This window comes from Copidosoma floridanum, unplaced genomic scaffold (assembly GCF_036245765.1).
Source record: "Copidosoma floridanum isolate Cflo_tuat_1 unplaced genomic scaffold, Cflo_Japanese_pri ptg000014l, whole genome shotgun sequence".
Lineage (NCBI taxonomy): Eukaryota > Metazoa > Arthropoda > Insecta > Hymenoptera > Encyrtidae > Copidosoma > Copidosoma floridanum.
Window position 1 is genome coordinate 4,690,496 of NW_028321891.1, and position 15,361 is coordinate 4,705,856.

General features: G+C 40.8%; 1 protein-coding gene across 1 annotated transcript in view; it reads left to right on the forward strand.

The window, feature by feature from the left end:
- The first annotated feature begins 150 nt into the window (after positions 1 to 150).
- The window catches only part of LOC106636863 (uncharacterized), a 55,296-nt gene continuing 40,085 nt past the window's right edge, over positions 151 to 15,361 (forward strand). The window contains exon 1 of the mRNA XM_089592107.1: positions 151 to 934. Within this exon, the coding sequence (XP_089448233.1) occupies positions 151 to 934 (784 nt within the window). The remainder of the gene's footprint in view (positions 935 to 15,361) is intronic.

Genomic DNA, 15,361 nt, shown 5'->3' on the forward strand with positions numbered 1-15,361 from the left:
GGTGCGGGCAAACGGAGACGAAGATGCAGCACCGGCGTGACAATTGACCGGACCAGGGTGAAACACTCGTAACCGCGAGCTCAGCGGCAAGGAGGAAGAAAACAGGGGATAACGAGGGGAAAGACGAGAGACCGAGATAAGAAGAGGAGGATGAAGGAGCACAAGGAGACGAACAAGGGTGCGGAGCAGGGCCCGGAGATGGTGGTGCCGGGGGGTGTCCGGGCGCTCAAAAGCTTGCTGAAAAAGCCCGGGCAGACGAGGGCGAAGGGCACCCCGAAGAACCGGGTCGTCATTAACGAGAAGATGAACGAGTTCTTCGCCGCCGACTACATCATCCTCATAAAGGAGGAGTGCTGCCCGGATTACGAGGAGGAGTGCGACTGCTGCTGCCAGGAGCACGAGATGATTAGGCTCGGGAATTGCAAGGAGTGCCGGGCCGAGCTCAATTTGCGCTTCGAGGACGGTGGTGGTGGTGGTGGTGGTGACAATAGCAGCGCGGGTGGTGGGGTCGTCAACCCTCGGGACGAGGAGGAGGAAGAGGACGAGGATGAGGACGAGGAGGAGGAGGAAGAGGACGAGGAGGACGAGGAGGACGAGCTCGAGGAGGAGGAGGAGTTGGAGGAGGAGGAGGATTGCGACGGGGATGGCCACCAGCAGCATCGGCACATGCACCACCACGAGTGCATGGGTGGCGATAACCACCAGCACCAGCAGCAGCTTTATCGGCCAATGATGATGGTCGACAGTAAGGTCGAGGAGAGGAGGCCGGTCACCCCGGCGAGGCGCCACCAGCAGCGCGAGACCCTAAGCCCGCCCGAGGGTTACAAGGACCTCTGCGTCGCGGCACAGGCGCAGCAGGAGCTAGAGGACGCCGCGGAGGACGGCGTGTGCGCCGAGTGCGACTATTACCAGAGACAGGCGGCCGCGGCAGCAGGTGAGCCATACGTCTTTCTTTCTTTCCGAATATACTTACTTATTTCCCCGTATAGACATATCCAGGCTCTTTTTCTTTTCTTTTTTTTTTTTTTTTTTTTTTTCTCTTCGAGAGAGAGAGCCCGGGTGGCCGTGTATTATTGGCAGCACGTGGGCCCTCTCTCTCTACGGGCTTCTTCTTTTTTCGCACATGCGGGACGAGGAGGAGACTGTACGTGTCGGCTCTTGGTCGCGCGCGGAAACGGTATCGGGTTCATCGGGGAGTAAAGGGCGGACGCGGGTAATTTGATCTTTTTTTTTTTTTTTTTTTTTTTTTTTTTCTGTTTCTGCAGGGAAGCAGGAAATTATGATGTTGCAAGTGCACAGGCAGGGCCTTTGCTCGTTTTAATCCGACACTCCTAGTTGGCGGTTATACAGTGGGAGAGCTTACATATTGTGTAATATTAAAGCCATTATCTGCGTGTGGAAATTGCGCTCGTTTTGAAAAAAATTTTCCTCGAGAAATCAAGCGAGGAGGGACGAATAAAAAAAATTTATTCATTGAAAACTCGGCGTCGTTTGAGTCTCGAAAATAATAATCATCTCGGTAATAAAACTCCTTATCGTCGTCGCCTTGAAATTTTAATTAAATATCTCACTCGAAGCGAATTCAGAGTACACTACAGTGATATATATATATACACACGTATAGAAATGAGCGTGAGTATGTGTGTACACATCTTGTGCAAAGGTACGAGAAGCAGGTAGAGAGAGAGAGAGGGAGGGCCGTTGGAAACGAGGTTAAGTTGTAAGTTTCAGCCAAGTGGTTCAAAGTTTCTCATAATTAAACAAACTGCCACAGGTAGAGAAACAGCCCGACTAGCGACCCAACGTTTTCAGGTGCGTCTCGCTAATTTCCCTATATTTTTATTCGACTTTGGATTTTTTTTTTCTCCTTTTTTTTATACAAAACGTAGGTACAATACATGCAAGTGCTCTGTTTTCCCCCTCCGATCGAGTTTTAATAAAAGTTGCGGAAGAATTCATTCGCGTTCAATAAAATGTAAAATATCAGTGGTCACGAAACGAAGCGAGGGATGTAGGGGGAGGGGGTGAGAAAAAAAGGCCGAGTCGATTATTTTTATTACAAGCTCTTTGATTATTCATGTGCATTATTCGCGTGGTAAATTTCGCGAGTGGGCGTATATATATGTACACCTGCTCGTGAAACAGCTCGTGATTAAAACGGAAGTTTATTTCGCCACGTACCGGAATAACCGGGGTAAACAATTTTAATAATATGCATCAAGTCCATTAGAAAATTATTGATCAATCGACAATATTTTTGCTCGAGCTCGAATAGATTACGTACATGCCTGTATCCCCGATAAATTTGTGATCTTTATCAGTGTGCACTGGCATACGAGTACATCAATTTTAGATTAAAAAGTTCCCACTTGCATGTAACGATTGTTATCTACTAATATTCTACGGCAAATCGACGTCTAATCTAATACCTTGACGTGCCACTAAACGTCCTTTTTCTATCCCTACTTGGTCGAGGAAAAAAAAAAAAAAAGCTGCAGCGCTAAGCTTTCCTTTCGACCGCAAATTATTCCATCAGCGCGTGATAAAATTACCCCTGAAATTTCATTTCACCACCCCCGAGAGCGAATTTGTAGAAAATCGAGAAACATCAAACGCCTTCGACCCGCGCTTCCTTCGAGACGCACTGTATTTATATAACAGCCAATGCTCGTCTCGCCCGGCAACGGAAACAGATGATATATCCTCGAGTCGTTTGTACCTGTCTGTACTTGTATATGTTTATACCTTCGATACCTACACACACGCACATCCCACGTGTAGCTTTTTCCTTCCACTCACCTATATATACTTATACAGAGGAGGTACGAAAAGAGATTCTCAAAAGGGCGCAAGGGGGGAAAACGCGGTGGCGGGGCTGCGGAAGTGGTTGCTCGCTCCGCGTGCGCGGTTTCGAGGATTCGCTTACTCGCTCCGTACACACATGTGCTCTTCTTTTTCTTCCTCATCTCTCTCTGTTGTTTTTTTTTTCTTCGCAAAATAAGGTGCTCAGAGACAGAAGAAGAGATTTCCTCGCTACGGGGCGGCGCCCACCGTCTTTCTGCCTCTCCACACTTTTTTGTGCTTGCTTTTTTTTTCGGTCTCATCGCTTCCTACTTTAGTCCAGTTTTACTTCCCGGAAGCTCTTCTTCACCCACACGAATAGGTGGCCAGAGGGCGTCGCTTCGATTGGACCTCTCGGCGAAACGCTTTAATTTGGCTAAGTGCTCTATTTTTCTCGTTAGGCTCTGCCCGCGCCGATTACCCACCGATGGGATCGGTCGCGCGTGTACGCATGTATACACGCGCGCGATCGCTGAAGCGAGTGAAAGGGAGAAGTTGGGCGCGATGTCGAAATTGTACCTCCTAGTTACATGCACATGTTTATTATATATATCGACTGATCGATCGGACGATTCTTACATTTATACATATATGTATGCGAGCGTGTAATTTAGAGTAAAACGTTTTTTTTTTTTTTTTTTTTTTTTTTTTTTTTCCAATAACAACGCAACCATTTATGTACAGACGCGTACGTTGTTTTGATATTTCCTTGGTAATCGGTGCAATCGTACGGGAGAACTGCGATTGATGTAAATATTCACGCATACATACGTGAAACGCGCAATGGAAATTCTCGAAATGGCTCTTTATGTTACTGCTCGATGAAAGAAGAGATGAAAATGTAATCAATCCACCCGAGCCGGCAGCCGGTGTTTAATTGTCCTCGCGTGTATGCAACGACGAGCCGAATGCTATTTTTACACTCTTGAGTACCGTGATGTACGTATGTTACGTATAATATAGGTATATGTGAAAATCAATGAAAAAAAAGTCACGAGATGAGGGTAAACGTCGCGCGCTTCCTGGACTCCGGACAAAGGGGTACATTGGGACGAGCAGCAAACATAATAAGCGAAAATTTCAGTTGAACCCTTTCGGTTGTAATGTATAGCTGAGGACAAAGTTGGAGCTCGAAGAGCAATCAAAAGCGCATGAAACGGAGTTCAGTTTGAGCTCTGGTGGGGCCGGATATGTTCATCAGATCGAGTTTGTTTTCAAGTTTGAAAATGATAGAGTGAATACTACATTTTTTACTAGATTAGGGGATAAAATCATCATCGTGTTCGAAACTTTAACGTTTTCTCTACAAGCTATTTCGTTAATTCAATGAGCGCATGGCGATACAACATCAGTGATTTTTTTTTATTACCATACACTATTGTCCGGCAATGGAGTGTTTAAGTTAAACTTATAAGACGAATTTCTTTTTCTTATTGTGTTTTTGCAAGTTGATAATGATGGATAAATTTTAAATGTACATCAGATTGGATCACTTCCATTTCTCGGATTGTCTTACCTCACTCGTCTGTTTCTACTTAATTTTGTAAACAATGAACCTTTTGGTCATACATGACGAATATACTAGTGGCGTACTTAGTTAAATCATAGACGTGATTGCAAATCAAAATTAAAAGTAAATAATAAATTAAAAATTTAATAAAAATACGCTTTTAACGATGTATTGCAGAATTAAGTAAAAAATAATTTTCGCTCTTACGCATGTCTGATATAATAGGGGGTCTCCATTGATGTACATCATATTATCAATCGTATACGTAGTATGAAAAATTGTTCTTTACTTTTTAGTTAATGAATAATACCGTATTTTTCTTAATTTTTTAAATCACGTTTTCCATTTAAAGATGAAATTAAAAGACAAACCAGATTGGTCAGATGATATTCGTGTACAATTTGAGAATAATCCTCCAATGAATGGAATTGGGTGGTAGCATTTCTTTTATTTTACTTGATGATTTTTCACAGTCTGTGTACTCTCGCGTACAGTATAATTATACTCTTCAAATGAAAGAAAACGAGCAGATATATATATACACTAACCGAGAAACAAAGAAATCGCTTACGACTCGTAGCCCAATCCCATTAACGTCCGTTTACCGCTCGAACTTTACGTTCTCTCGCAACACTGCAGACCCTGATGCAAGTATACCTACTATATATATACATATATGAGAATAAGAGAACAGTTTTTCCCGTAAGTATATATAATACAGCGAAGAAGGAACTGAGAATAGTATAAAGATAAAAAAAAACAACGCCCATGTGTACTATGTAGTACACGCGCGTCAATTTTCAGTAGCGGTAACTTTGGTCTCAATGCACAACATGACATGAATGTATACTTGGTAACATGTCACGAGCGTTTCGTTTATTTTGTTTATTTAAAAGTAACGTTTCCAGCAGCTCCGTTTCTTTTTTTTTTCGCGCTGGTGTCTCGAGGGCCCCCGACGCTTTTTGCGACATTGTACGCGGCATTGCAGCAACAGCAGCGAAGGAAAAAGAAGGCGGAAAAACGGGTTGCGGACTTAATGAAAGTGTTAGCCGAGTAAAGTGTGTCAAAAGGCTCCGCCGGGCTCTCCCTCTCTCTTTCTTTTTTCCATATGAGTTTCACTGCGGAGAAGAATCGCTGCGACGTTTGGGTTCTGTTTCTTTCTTTTTTCTTCCACTCGGAGGCGTTTGCGTTTTACAAGGGTTTTCGATTTCACGAAATTAGGAGCTAGATGTTTCTCTACACCCCGACGAGTTTAGCTATACCAGTCGTTGCTCTGAGAGCTTCGAGGGTGGGGTATCCATGTGTACGATTTTTTTTTCGAGAGAGAGAGAGATATTGGGAGTTGCTTTCATTTTTTACTGTGCGTTGTATAATTGAATATATATGTGTGATCCCTCGAGACGAGAAGAAGAGCGTGGAAATATTGTATTAATTTCACAAAGTTGGTTAAATGATTAAGGTTCTTGCTGGTCGGTATATACGACGGTGTCAAAGTTTTTTACTGCAAGTTGAAAAAAATATGTAAAAAAAGGTTTGGAAAACCCTTGCTTATGTATATTTATGCATACTCATTATTTTATACGCACCTAGATTTGAAAAACCTTTTAATGAGTTTGCACATAAATATATATTTCAAGACAAGACACAAATCGAGACCCAAAATGATAATCTTGCAGTACGTATTGCTTGATGACACGTTCCTCTTTCTATTATCTAATCTAAAAGTTTGGGCGGTATGAACAGTAAAAAAAAGAATGGAAAATAGTACTGATTCTTCCACACTTTTGGACCACGTCCTTTTTAATGAGAACCGGTTTAAAAAAAAATGATGAAAAAACTCGCTCATTACATATCAAATTGTTGTTTCAATCAATAAATAGTTTTTTTACTGTAAAAACAAATAAGTCCACAATAACTTTTATGAAACTTTTCAGTAAAAATTACTTTGACTGGCGAAAAATTAGTGGAATTTTCCCGTATCGGAATTAAGAAAGCCGATCAATAGATCGTGGTAGGCGATATTAAAAGTCGTAAATTCAAGCGCTCGATGTTTTTTTTTTTCCTTCCACTACCTCGAATAGCTTGGAAATCGATAAAATAGATTTCCTATAAAACCATATACGGCCTCTCTGTAGCCAAGAGAAAATCTTCTGACGCGCATTGGCGCAAAAGAAATTTATAAAACAATTCACCCAAAGAACGATTTAACGCGTATGGCTCTAATCATCATCAAAATTGAGTGTGAATCCATCGTGAAATGATCATCCAATTTAAAGTGCATGTATATATATCACATTGGTAGACACGTGCGTGCACGCCATCAGAGAAAGAGAGAAGCCATTCTTTGCCAAGCTCTCGCGCATCCCTTGAAATTCGAGGGAACGAAACAACCCAACTCCTCGAAAACCAATTACAACCCTCGCTTACTCCGCATCAGCTTGAAAGGAAAAAAAAAAGAAAAAAAAAAATAGAAAAGAGAGTTTCAATGGCGAGAAAAACCAGGAGGAAAAAAAGAAAGTATAAATGCAGCGCTTCTCGAAACTTGTCCGCGGTCTGCCGTCGTCCGGCTTCTCCGCACGCACGTCAACGCCAAAAGACACGCGATGTGTCTCCTTATATGCAGTACATACATATACCTACTTATGTCCGTTTCTCGCTGTGCTTGCACTCCACCATTATATATTTATATACACACGCATATAACCAATGGATGCTTGAAATGAAAAAAAAAAAAAAAAAAAAGGGTTGAAAAATAAAGAAAGAAAGAAAGAAAGAAAGAAAGAAAGAAAGAAAGAATTGAGCAGTCACATTGCGAGGACACGTTATCACGGGAGCTGGTATTTGGATAAGTCGGATGACCTTGGCGATCCGATAAGTAGGGGTGAGTCCATGTATACAATACAGGAGTACCTATATATCATGGTCTAGTAGTGTCAAAGCGGCATCAGCTTAATCCAATGAGCGCCTGCTGCCGTAGAGGTACACACACACACATATATATATATATATATGCATGTACAGAGGTGGAAGGGAATAAAGCTCGGCTGTTGTTGTTATCGCAATGCCAGGCGCTGTTGTGCAAATGCTGAGACGATTTTGCGTATACCTATACTTGCGGGTATGCCCTTTACGCGTGATCGGCCTATGAGGTAAATACGTAAGCTTGAGATGTATATACGTATAATGTGCGAGAGGTTTTTTTTTTTTTTTTTTTTTCCTAGATCGATTGTTTGAGTTATGTAAAGTCGATGAGAAAGAGAGAGCTGCTTGTCGTCGTCGATTTGACGAGAGTTTTCTTTGTTTTTCCCTCGCTATGAGTATAATCCAAAGCGGATTGAGCCAAGAGTTTTTCAGTGCTGTTGGCAGTATTTTTTGTTTTCACCTTTTGTTTGTTTTTGCACGAGTCATGCGTTTATAGAAATTTTTTGTTTGTTTGTTTAACTGTGGAACAATGTGTGTGTGTGTGTGTGTGTGTGTGTGTGTGTGTGTGTGTGTGTGTGTCTGTGTGTTTTTTGCGATAAATTTGAGCCTGAAATAAGTTCTTCAGATTTGGACTGGAATGTAGAACTAGTGTAGTATAATAGTGAATTTTTTAACTTTTCCCTACTTTTTTATTTTATATATTGTTTACTCTTAGTCGAAAGTTCTCCAACTAATGACTAGTCGTGTTGATTACAATTACCTATTGAGTATTAGTCATCCATGGTATTATTAAAATATATATACATTCTTATGCAATCCTGAAATGCTCTTAAACTGCGTTGAACCAAATTTGCAAAAACATTTTTCTATGCAAACTAAATTATTATTAAAATACAAAGTAGGCGTGCTATAGGTACTATAAAAGCTTTACGAGCAGGTTTTAAGCTCGCGGAGGCAGCTCTGCATTTTTTTATACGTAAAATATATACATACACCTCAATCTTACGAGCTATTACGTTTAATCGTGTCGCTATAATTCATCCTGTGGTATTGTGCCTTTGTATGCAAAAGCTTTTGTTTTTACGAAAATTTATCTACTCGTAGGAGTGAAAGGTATTTTACAAAATTTATTTTTAACATCACTCTATCACTTTGCATGAAAAAAAAGTAATTTGTGCAGATCATATTTTTTCTTATATAGTCTTCAATTTTCAATGCTCTTTTTTTTCGTTCTCCATCAAGCGCAGGTATTTGCTCGTGTTTGTAATTTTGAAAGCTCATAGTAAAAGGGTTTTAACAAAAAATTGTTGAAATCAAAGTGTTGGACAACAGCAACAACAACAGAGCACAATTTAACTCCAGTTTTATTTTTTTTTCTCAAGCTCAGGAACAAGTAGGATGGCAATCCTCGAACAAAGAGATGGTCTCACGATGAAAAAAATAAAAAATAAATAAATAAATAAAAAAAATAAATAAAAATAAACCATGAAATTCAAATTTTCGATCCGATACAAAACATTTATCCAAATTACATCATGAGTAAAAAAAAAAGAAAGAAAGAAAGAAAAACACTTCCCACATTTTTACGCAACGCTGCGCACAGCTTAAAAGGGAACTGTACGTTCTATTGTATACGCGACAAACCTTTGTTTTACATACATATTCATAAGGATATACATATTCTTAGATAATGGCAGAACTAACGCAGTTTATGCACGTATAACTATATATATATGTACGCGGCTCTTTTGTCATAAGAAGAAGTATTTTTCTTTCTCCCTCGTATCACAGCGAAAGCGAGTAGGCGTCTTCGATGTAATAGTTTGATAAACAAAAAAATGTAACGTGAGAAATCGACAGTATTGGTGGTTTGGCTCTTTAACAATACACCATCCACGTGGATAATTTCGCACAGGGGAAAAAAAAAAAATTAAACTGAATTCGTGCAAGTTACAAAGTTGTTCTTCAAGACCAATCTTTATTTATTTATTTATTTTATTATTTTTTTTTTTCTTAGGTACATTTTAATTACACCAATCGTACTGCCAATCCTGTATAATTTTACACAATTTTATGTACATGTATAAATGTACGTTGATAGGACGATTGGATAAAAATAAATATCAAAAAACCTCGTTTTTCCTTATCCATACGTCATAGATGTAAGAAAAAAAAAAAAAAAATCGGCAAATTCACGCACTCGTGTATGTAATGTAAACAATTAAAAAGAGCCAATGTATGGCGACGGACACAAAAGTGCAAAATAACAGACACACGCATCCACATAGATTTTCCATGTACACACTCTTAACTTTGTTGTAAAGCGAACCGTGTCAGGCCTCTCTTTCTCGATCAATACACGATATATTCGGTTATCATCGGCTCAGCTGCTCAAACAGCCCCACCAAACCCCTTAATCTCAATATTAAAAGAAAAGAGAACAATCGCGATAAGCAGCATCTACTCTATGTAGCGCATGTATGGAGTATGGGGCACCTTCCCGACCGAGAGAGTCAAGTGGTACATCAGCCAAAGACGAGCGTCCGATGATGAAAAAGAGAAGAGCACACCCGTAGGGGGAAGCTAATTTTCGCGACCCCCCGGGGGGGGGTATATATACGTCCCTCTTCGTCGGCGACAAAGGTGGGAGATGTAACGACGCCGATAATCTGCCCGTGTACGAGCCCGGGTACAACACAGGTATAAGTACACATTGGTATATATGCGCGTGTCGTGTCCCCGATATCGCGTTTTACGGAAGTGGAACACGGAGAACAGCTGCCGCTGTTGCGCGCATTTTTCATTGCGCTCCCCAATATACTATATATATATATGTATATTTAGGTACATATGGGTACAGGTGTATACATATTATATACATACACGTGTGTATGTATATATAGCCATTTGAGCTTTATCTTAATGATTTGGTCGGGTTGCAAAGGATGTGTTGATCCGTGCCGCGCCACTCCCATCTGAAATTTTTGCCCGAGTTGCGCACAAGTAAGTATATATAGGTATTGAGAGCCGATAACATTATTCGAGCACAGATGAAGAGGAGAGAGAGGGAGATATAGGTGTATCTCTCGCTTACATTTTTTTACTGCCCGTAATAATTGTAGGTACTTTCTTGTAATGGTTACTTGTATATATACATGTACACCAATCAACTCTTTTCTCTCTCTTTCTCTTTTGCTGACACATATATTACGATGTGCGGCGGTTATTGCCATTTTCTATATGTTATGTAGGCTAAGCGAACGCGATTGTGCGGATCGCGGCTGTTGCATGTACACACCTATAGTATGTATTATATATATGTTGTATGTAGGTATACGTATATATAATGTATCTTGCATCCATGCGTGCAGTATAATATATATACACCCCTATTATCCTCATCTTGTAGTAAGCGCTACTAGTAAGTAATGGTATATGTATACACAACTACTTTCATCATTAAGCGTTACTTGCTTTAATATGTATGTATTTATTGTACCGTTGATCCGCTGAAAACTGATAGCTCTTCACCTGTGAATGTATATACGCGCACTCTACATGTACATTATTAATTCGCTTCTCGCTCGTGCGTAAACTCTATTGCTGTTGTAAATTGTACATTTATTTTTAATGAGATTAACAAAAACAAAAAAATTTTTCCTCCTTTCGGGCGGAAAGTGAGGGCCGAAAGTACTTTCAGTGCCTATTTCACGGGCGGAAAGTGGAACCTCCCGCCCTAGGGCGGAAAGTACATTCCTGCCCTAGGGCGGAAAGTACATTCCCGCCCGCAAATAAGAAAAATTAGTAAATTTTGTAGTTGGTGCTGTACATTATCAATATGTTATATGCGACATCTATCAAATATCTTTCTTTATACATCTTCAAAACAAGACTTGATTATTTTATGAAATTCTATTATAAGTATATTTTGTGTATAATTTCTTAAGAAAAAATATAATATTACAATAAGGGAGTATTATATCTCTGATTGCCATTTTTTGATACTCAAACTCTCATTCCACCAAGTTTTTTTTTTTTCGGGAGATTAGATTAATTTAATTTATTTTTTTTTTTTCGGGAAATGGTTGTAAATTTTTTTTAATCGAACGATCAATTGATTTTTTGGACGAGGGAGGGGGCTTTGCCCCCCCTACCCCCCACCGGGGGCTCCGCCCCCTGGACCCCCGCCGGGGGCTTTGCCCCCTGGTCCCCCACCAGGGGCTGCCGCCCCTGGACCCCGCACAACCTTTGATGCGAACTTTCGTTTATTAACAATTAACTCTTACTTATTTTAAAAAATTCCCTACCTTACCGACTACTTTTTTAGACTTATTATTTTATAAAAATAAAATCATACTCAATTTTAAATAATTGATGCAAAATACGAGTTACCGTTCTTCTTCATGACATCTCAATCAATAAACATAGTTTTATATATACAACACAATTTATAAATAGGGTAGTTCACTAATATCTACACTGCAGTCAAGATATTCTCGATATTCTATGCATAAAATTGTAAAAATTCTCATCATTTATCTAGAAAAATAAGCTTTGTGTACATTAGATAGACATTGAATAAATATTTTTCATTTTTAATCCTGTAGTTAAATTTCTATTGAAGTGATCATTAACCAGACAAAATACGTTCTCACTTTGCGCCCTTAAGGAGAAAAATAGGATACGCGACTCGGGCGGAGGCCTTCCCGCCCTTGAGCGCACTTTCCGCCCTTCGAGTACTTTCGGCCCTCGGGCGGAAAGTACTCGGCGGGCGGAAAGTGCGCCCGCGGGCGGGAAGAAGCACTTTCCGCCCTAGTGGCGTAATATACTATTTTTTTTTTAAAGTTGATTGTATATCACAATTGTCATATCCGAGCAGTGTGCAAAAGGAATGCCCGATTTGCGATTGATCTCATATATTATAAACAATTATGCGCGCCTGCATCAGCTTCGATAGTTCCGTGGCTCGATGAGAATATTATAGGTATCGGTTTGAGGTGTCTTTGGCCGACAAATGCAACATTTGGTCTCGCAAAAGTACCAGTCATCCGTCAATGAAAAAAGAAAACTTTACGAGCACTTTTTGCCCACATGCAGAGACGGATCATCAGAAATCAATAATTCTATACAAGGTATGCATGGGTCAACGAAAATAAGCCAAAACACAAGTATAACACATTTAATGGCCCAATCCCGTGAGAATACATTATTAATACCGCGTCTCGTTCTGTTGCACTTAATCACACCCAATCCGTTTGTTGGGATGCTAATTGGGACATCATCATCAGTTCTCCTCTTCCCTGCGCGCACCAGCATCGGTTCTTCTCTTGGGGAGGCGCGTGCCCACGCGCTCGTTTCTCTCCTTCTCCTCCTCCTCCTTTGCTGCTGGACGAGTGCGGCTCCCCCTCACTTTCCTTCTCTGCATCTGATGTGTATAACTACCTACCTGTTTTTTTTTTTTTTTTTTTTTTTTTTTTTTTTATTTTCCTCCTCCCCCCCCTTGTATACACATGTATAGGTGCGCGCATGCACGAGACCCACAGACTCCGACTTTCTCTCCGTTTGCGGAAGGCCGTTGCCAGTAACACTTAGGTATACACATACCCATACTCGCAGGTGGAATTTCGACTCCCAGCCGAGTAGGTCTCAGTGTCAGTGCACTGGGTGTACGGGTGTTGTGCAAAAGAAACAGTACAGGGAAGGAGGAGAAAAACAGGTGGTGCATATATATATATATATATGCGGTCTACATACTCGTACACGAGGCATTCTCATCTGATTACAGACTCATTTTCCGAGTCGGGAGTCCGTACCATGTATATATATATACATACGTACACAAGAGAGTAAGCGCACATATTACACGAGTCGCACAGTTAGCCTTAGGAACTAGGCCGAGATTCCAGATCGGAAGAGAGAATAACTCGCTGGCCTCGCCTATAATACCCATATACATATATATATATATATACATACATAATACGTATGGGTGTGTGTGTGTGTGCCGCTTATTTGATATATAAGTAGGAGCGCGGGTTCCGCGGCCTATTGTATTTATGCCCTGGGCTCCGCGTGTACACGCGGCCTCCGACTTTGTTTTCGTTTCCTCTTTTACTCTCTCCCCGAGCCGCATTGTTCCGCCACTCTCTGTGTGTGTTTTATTTCCATCATGGAGCTGCGTTATGATTGGACCCGAGTGTTTGCCCCTGCTTGTATTTTTTATTCGTCGACTTGGTTCCTTTGGGTTTTTTTTTTTTTTTTTTTTTTTTTTTTTTTTGTTTTTCAACGTGTGCAGGATCACCTTTGGGGTCAGGATGAGGGTTGAATTTCGGAGAGGGAGGAGGGAATATCTGTGTATTACAAATATAATCAATAAAAAAAAGTATGACTTGGTCGAATTTCCCTCCAGGATTTTTGTGTATACGTATAGGTACATCACAATGTTATAGATGCATTGGTGGTACTTGTATTAACAATATGTCATTTCGTAATTCCTAATGAATCATGCGTCATCGGGGCGTGAGATCGGCTATTGCTCCTTGGGAAAGTTACAAATTACACGCAGGCTTTTAACTTATATATATACATGCTCATACTTTAAATTGTACGAGTAGTATAGGTATACATCTACATTTCTTTTTTACGATGACAATAGCTACTTTTTTTTTTCTACTGATGCCAGAGTGCTACGGTGTTCAAAATTAAAATAAAATCTCCCTCATTCGAGTCGTTGCATATTTTACTCGGGATGTAGACAAAAGAATTGCACCCTTATTGTATGCTGTGGGGACCGATTTCTTGAACTATCCTTTGAGGTACAAGAATCATCCGCTTTAGATTTGCGACACTAAAAAAAAAAAAAAAAAAAAAAAAGAAAAACATTGCACGTATCGCCATTAATATCTCACAAGTTCAACGGTCCGAATGACATGCAGTTACGTGGCAAAATAAAATATTATACATAATAACGCCAACACCGATGATTACGAAAAGTCAGGAATGCGCTCCTTCTTACGACACAGACGCGCATTCCGCCCAAGAAAAATTCTCACGACGCCAATGTCCCCGCGGGCTTCCCCCTTTTTTTTTTCCCCGCCTTTGTTTTCGTCCTCGCTCCTGCAGTGCACTTTGCACAGGTCACATTTATGTATAAACAATGACCAACAAACGCAATGTATACCTGTATACATTCCAAAAGAAAAGGCCGGAAAATTATAATCATCGTACGTGTATGACACACGCAACTCGTGATGCCCGGGCAGCCCAACAATCACCGTTTGGTCGAAAAGTGAAAGCTCGGTATGGATGAATTGACCCGCGTGGCGCTCCACACGGGCGACCAGTGACCGATCAAAAGAAAAAAAAAAAAAAAAGGACGTGTAGAAAAGCGCATCTCGCGAGGGCCGAATTAAAAGCCCCAGCACGCAGATTTCTCCATGGTAAATCAAGGTGAAAATCACCGCATCTCGCAATCCACCGTGGAATTCTCTCTCTCTCTCGCTAATGAAAAAAATTCCTCTCCTGGCACCGGATCGTTAAATCCTGCAAGACGAGGGAAAAAAACCGGGAAAAGCGCCTCCACGCAAGCGAGTGTGGGTGGAAGAAAAAAAAAAAAAAAGTCAGGGACACACGAATGCACCTGCTACACATGTACATATATATGCATGTACCTACACATTGTGTGGTACAGAACCGAACCAAAGAGCGATGCGGTATTGTAGTCGCTACTTGGTACGTATGTACACACTTTCGTCGTCATCAGCAGTTTTCCCCCCGAGCCTTTTTTTTCCGCCAGCTTTCCGAGAGAGAAATTGCCGTGTGCGCCTATTACAGACGACGACCTTTCTTTCTTACACGCATGTGTACGTGCGCCGTGCAAGAATACTATCGGGCTACAGTGCACTTGGGCTTTTTTTTTCCTTTTTTTTCTCTTTGTCCCAGCGAATCGCCCGTGATTTGGTCAATTTTAACGCGCGAGTGCGCGATTTGTTTTATCGAAACGAGTTCCGTCGGATGTGTGGTTGTTTTTTTCCTTGACTATACTCGAGTATACGATTGCTACCGTGTGCCGTGCGGTGTACGGGCCAG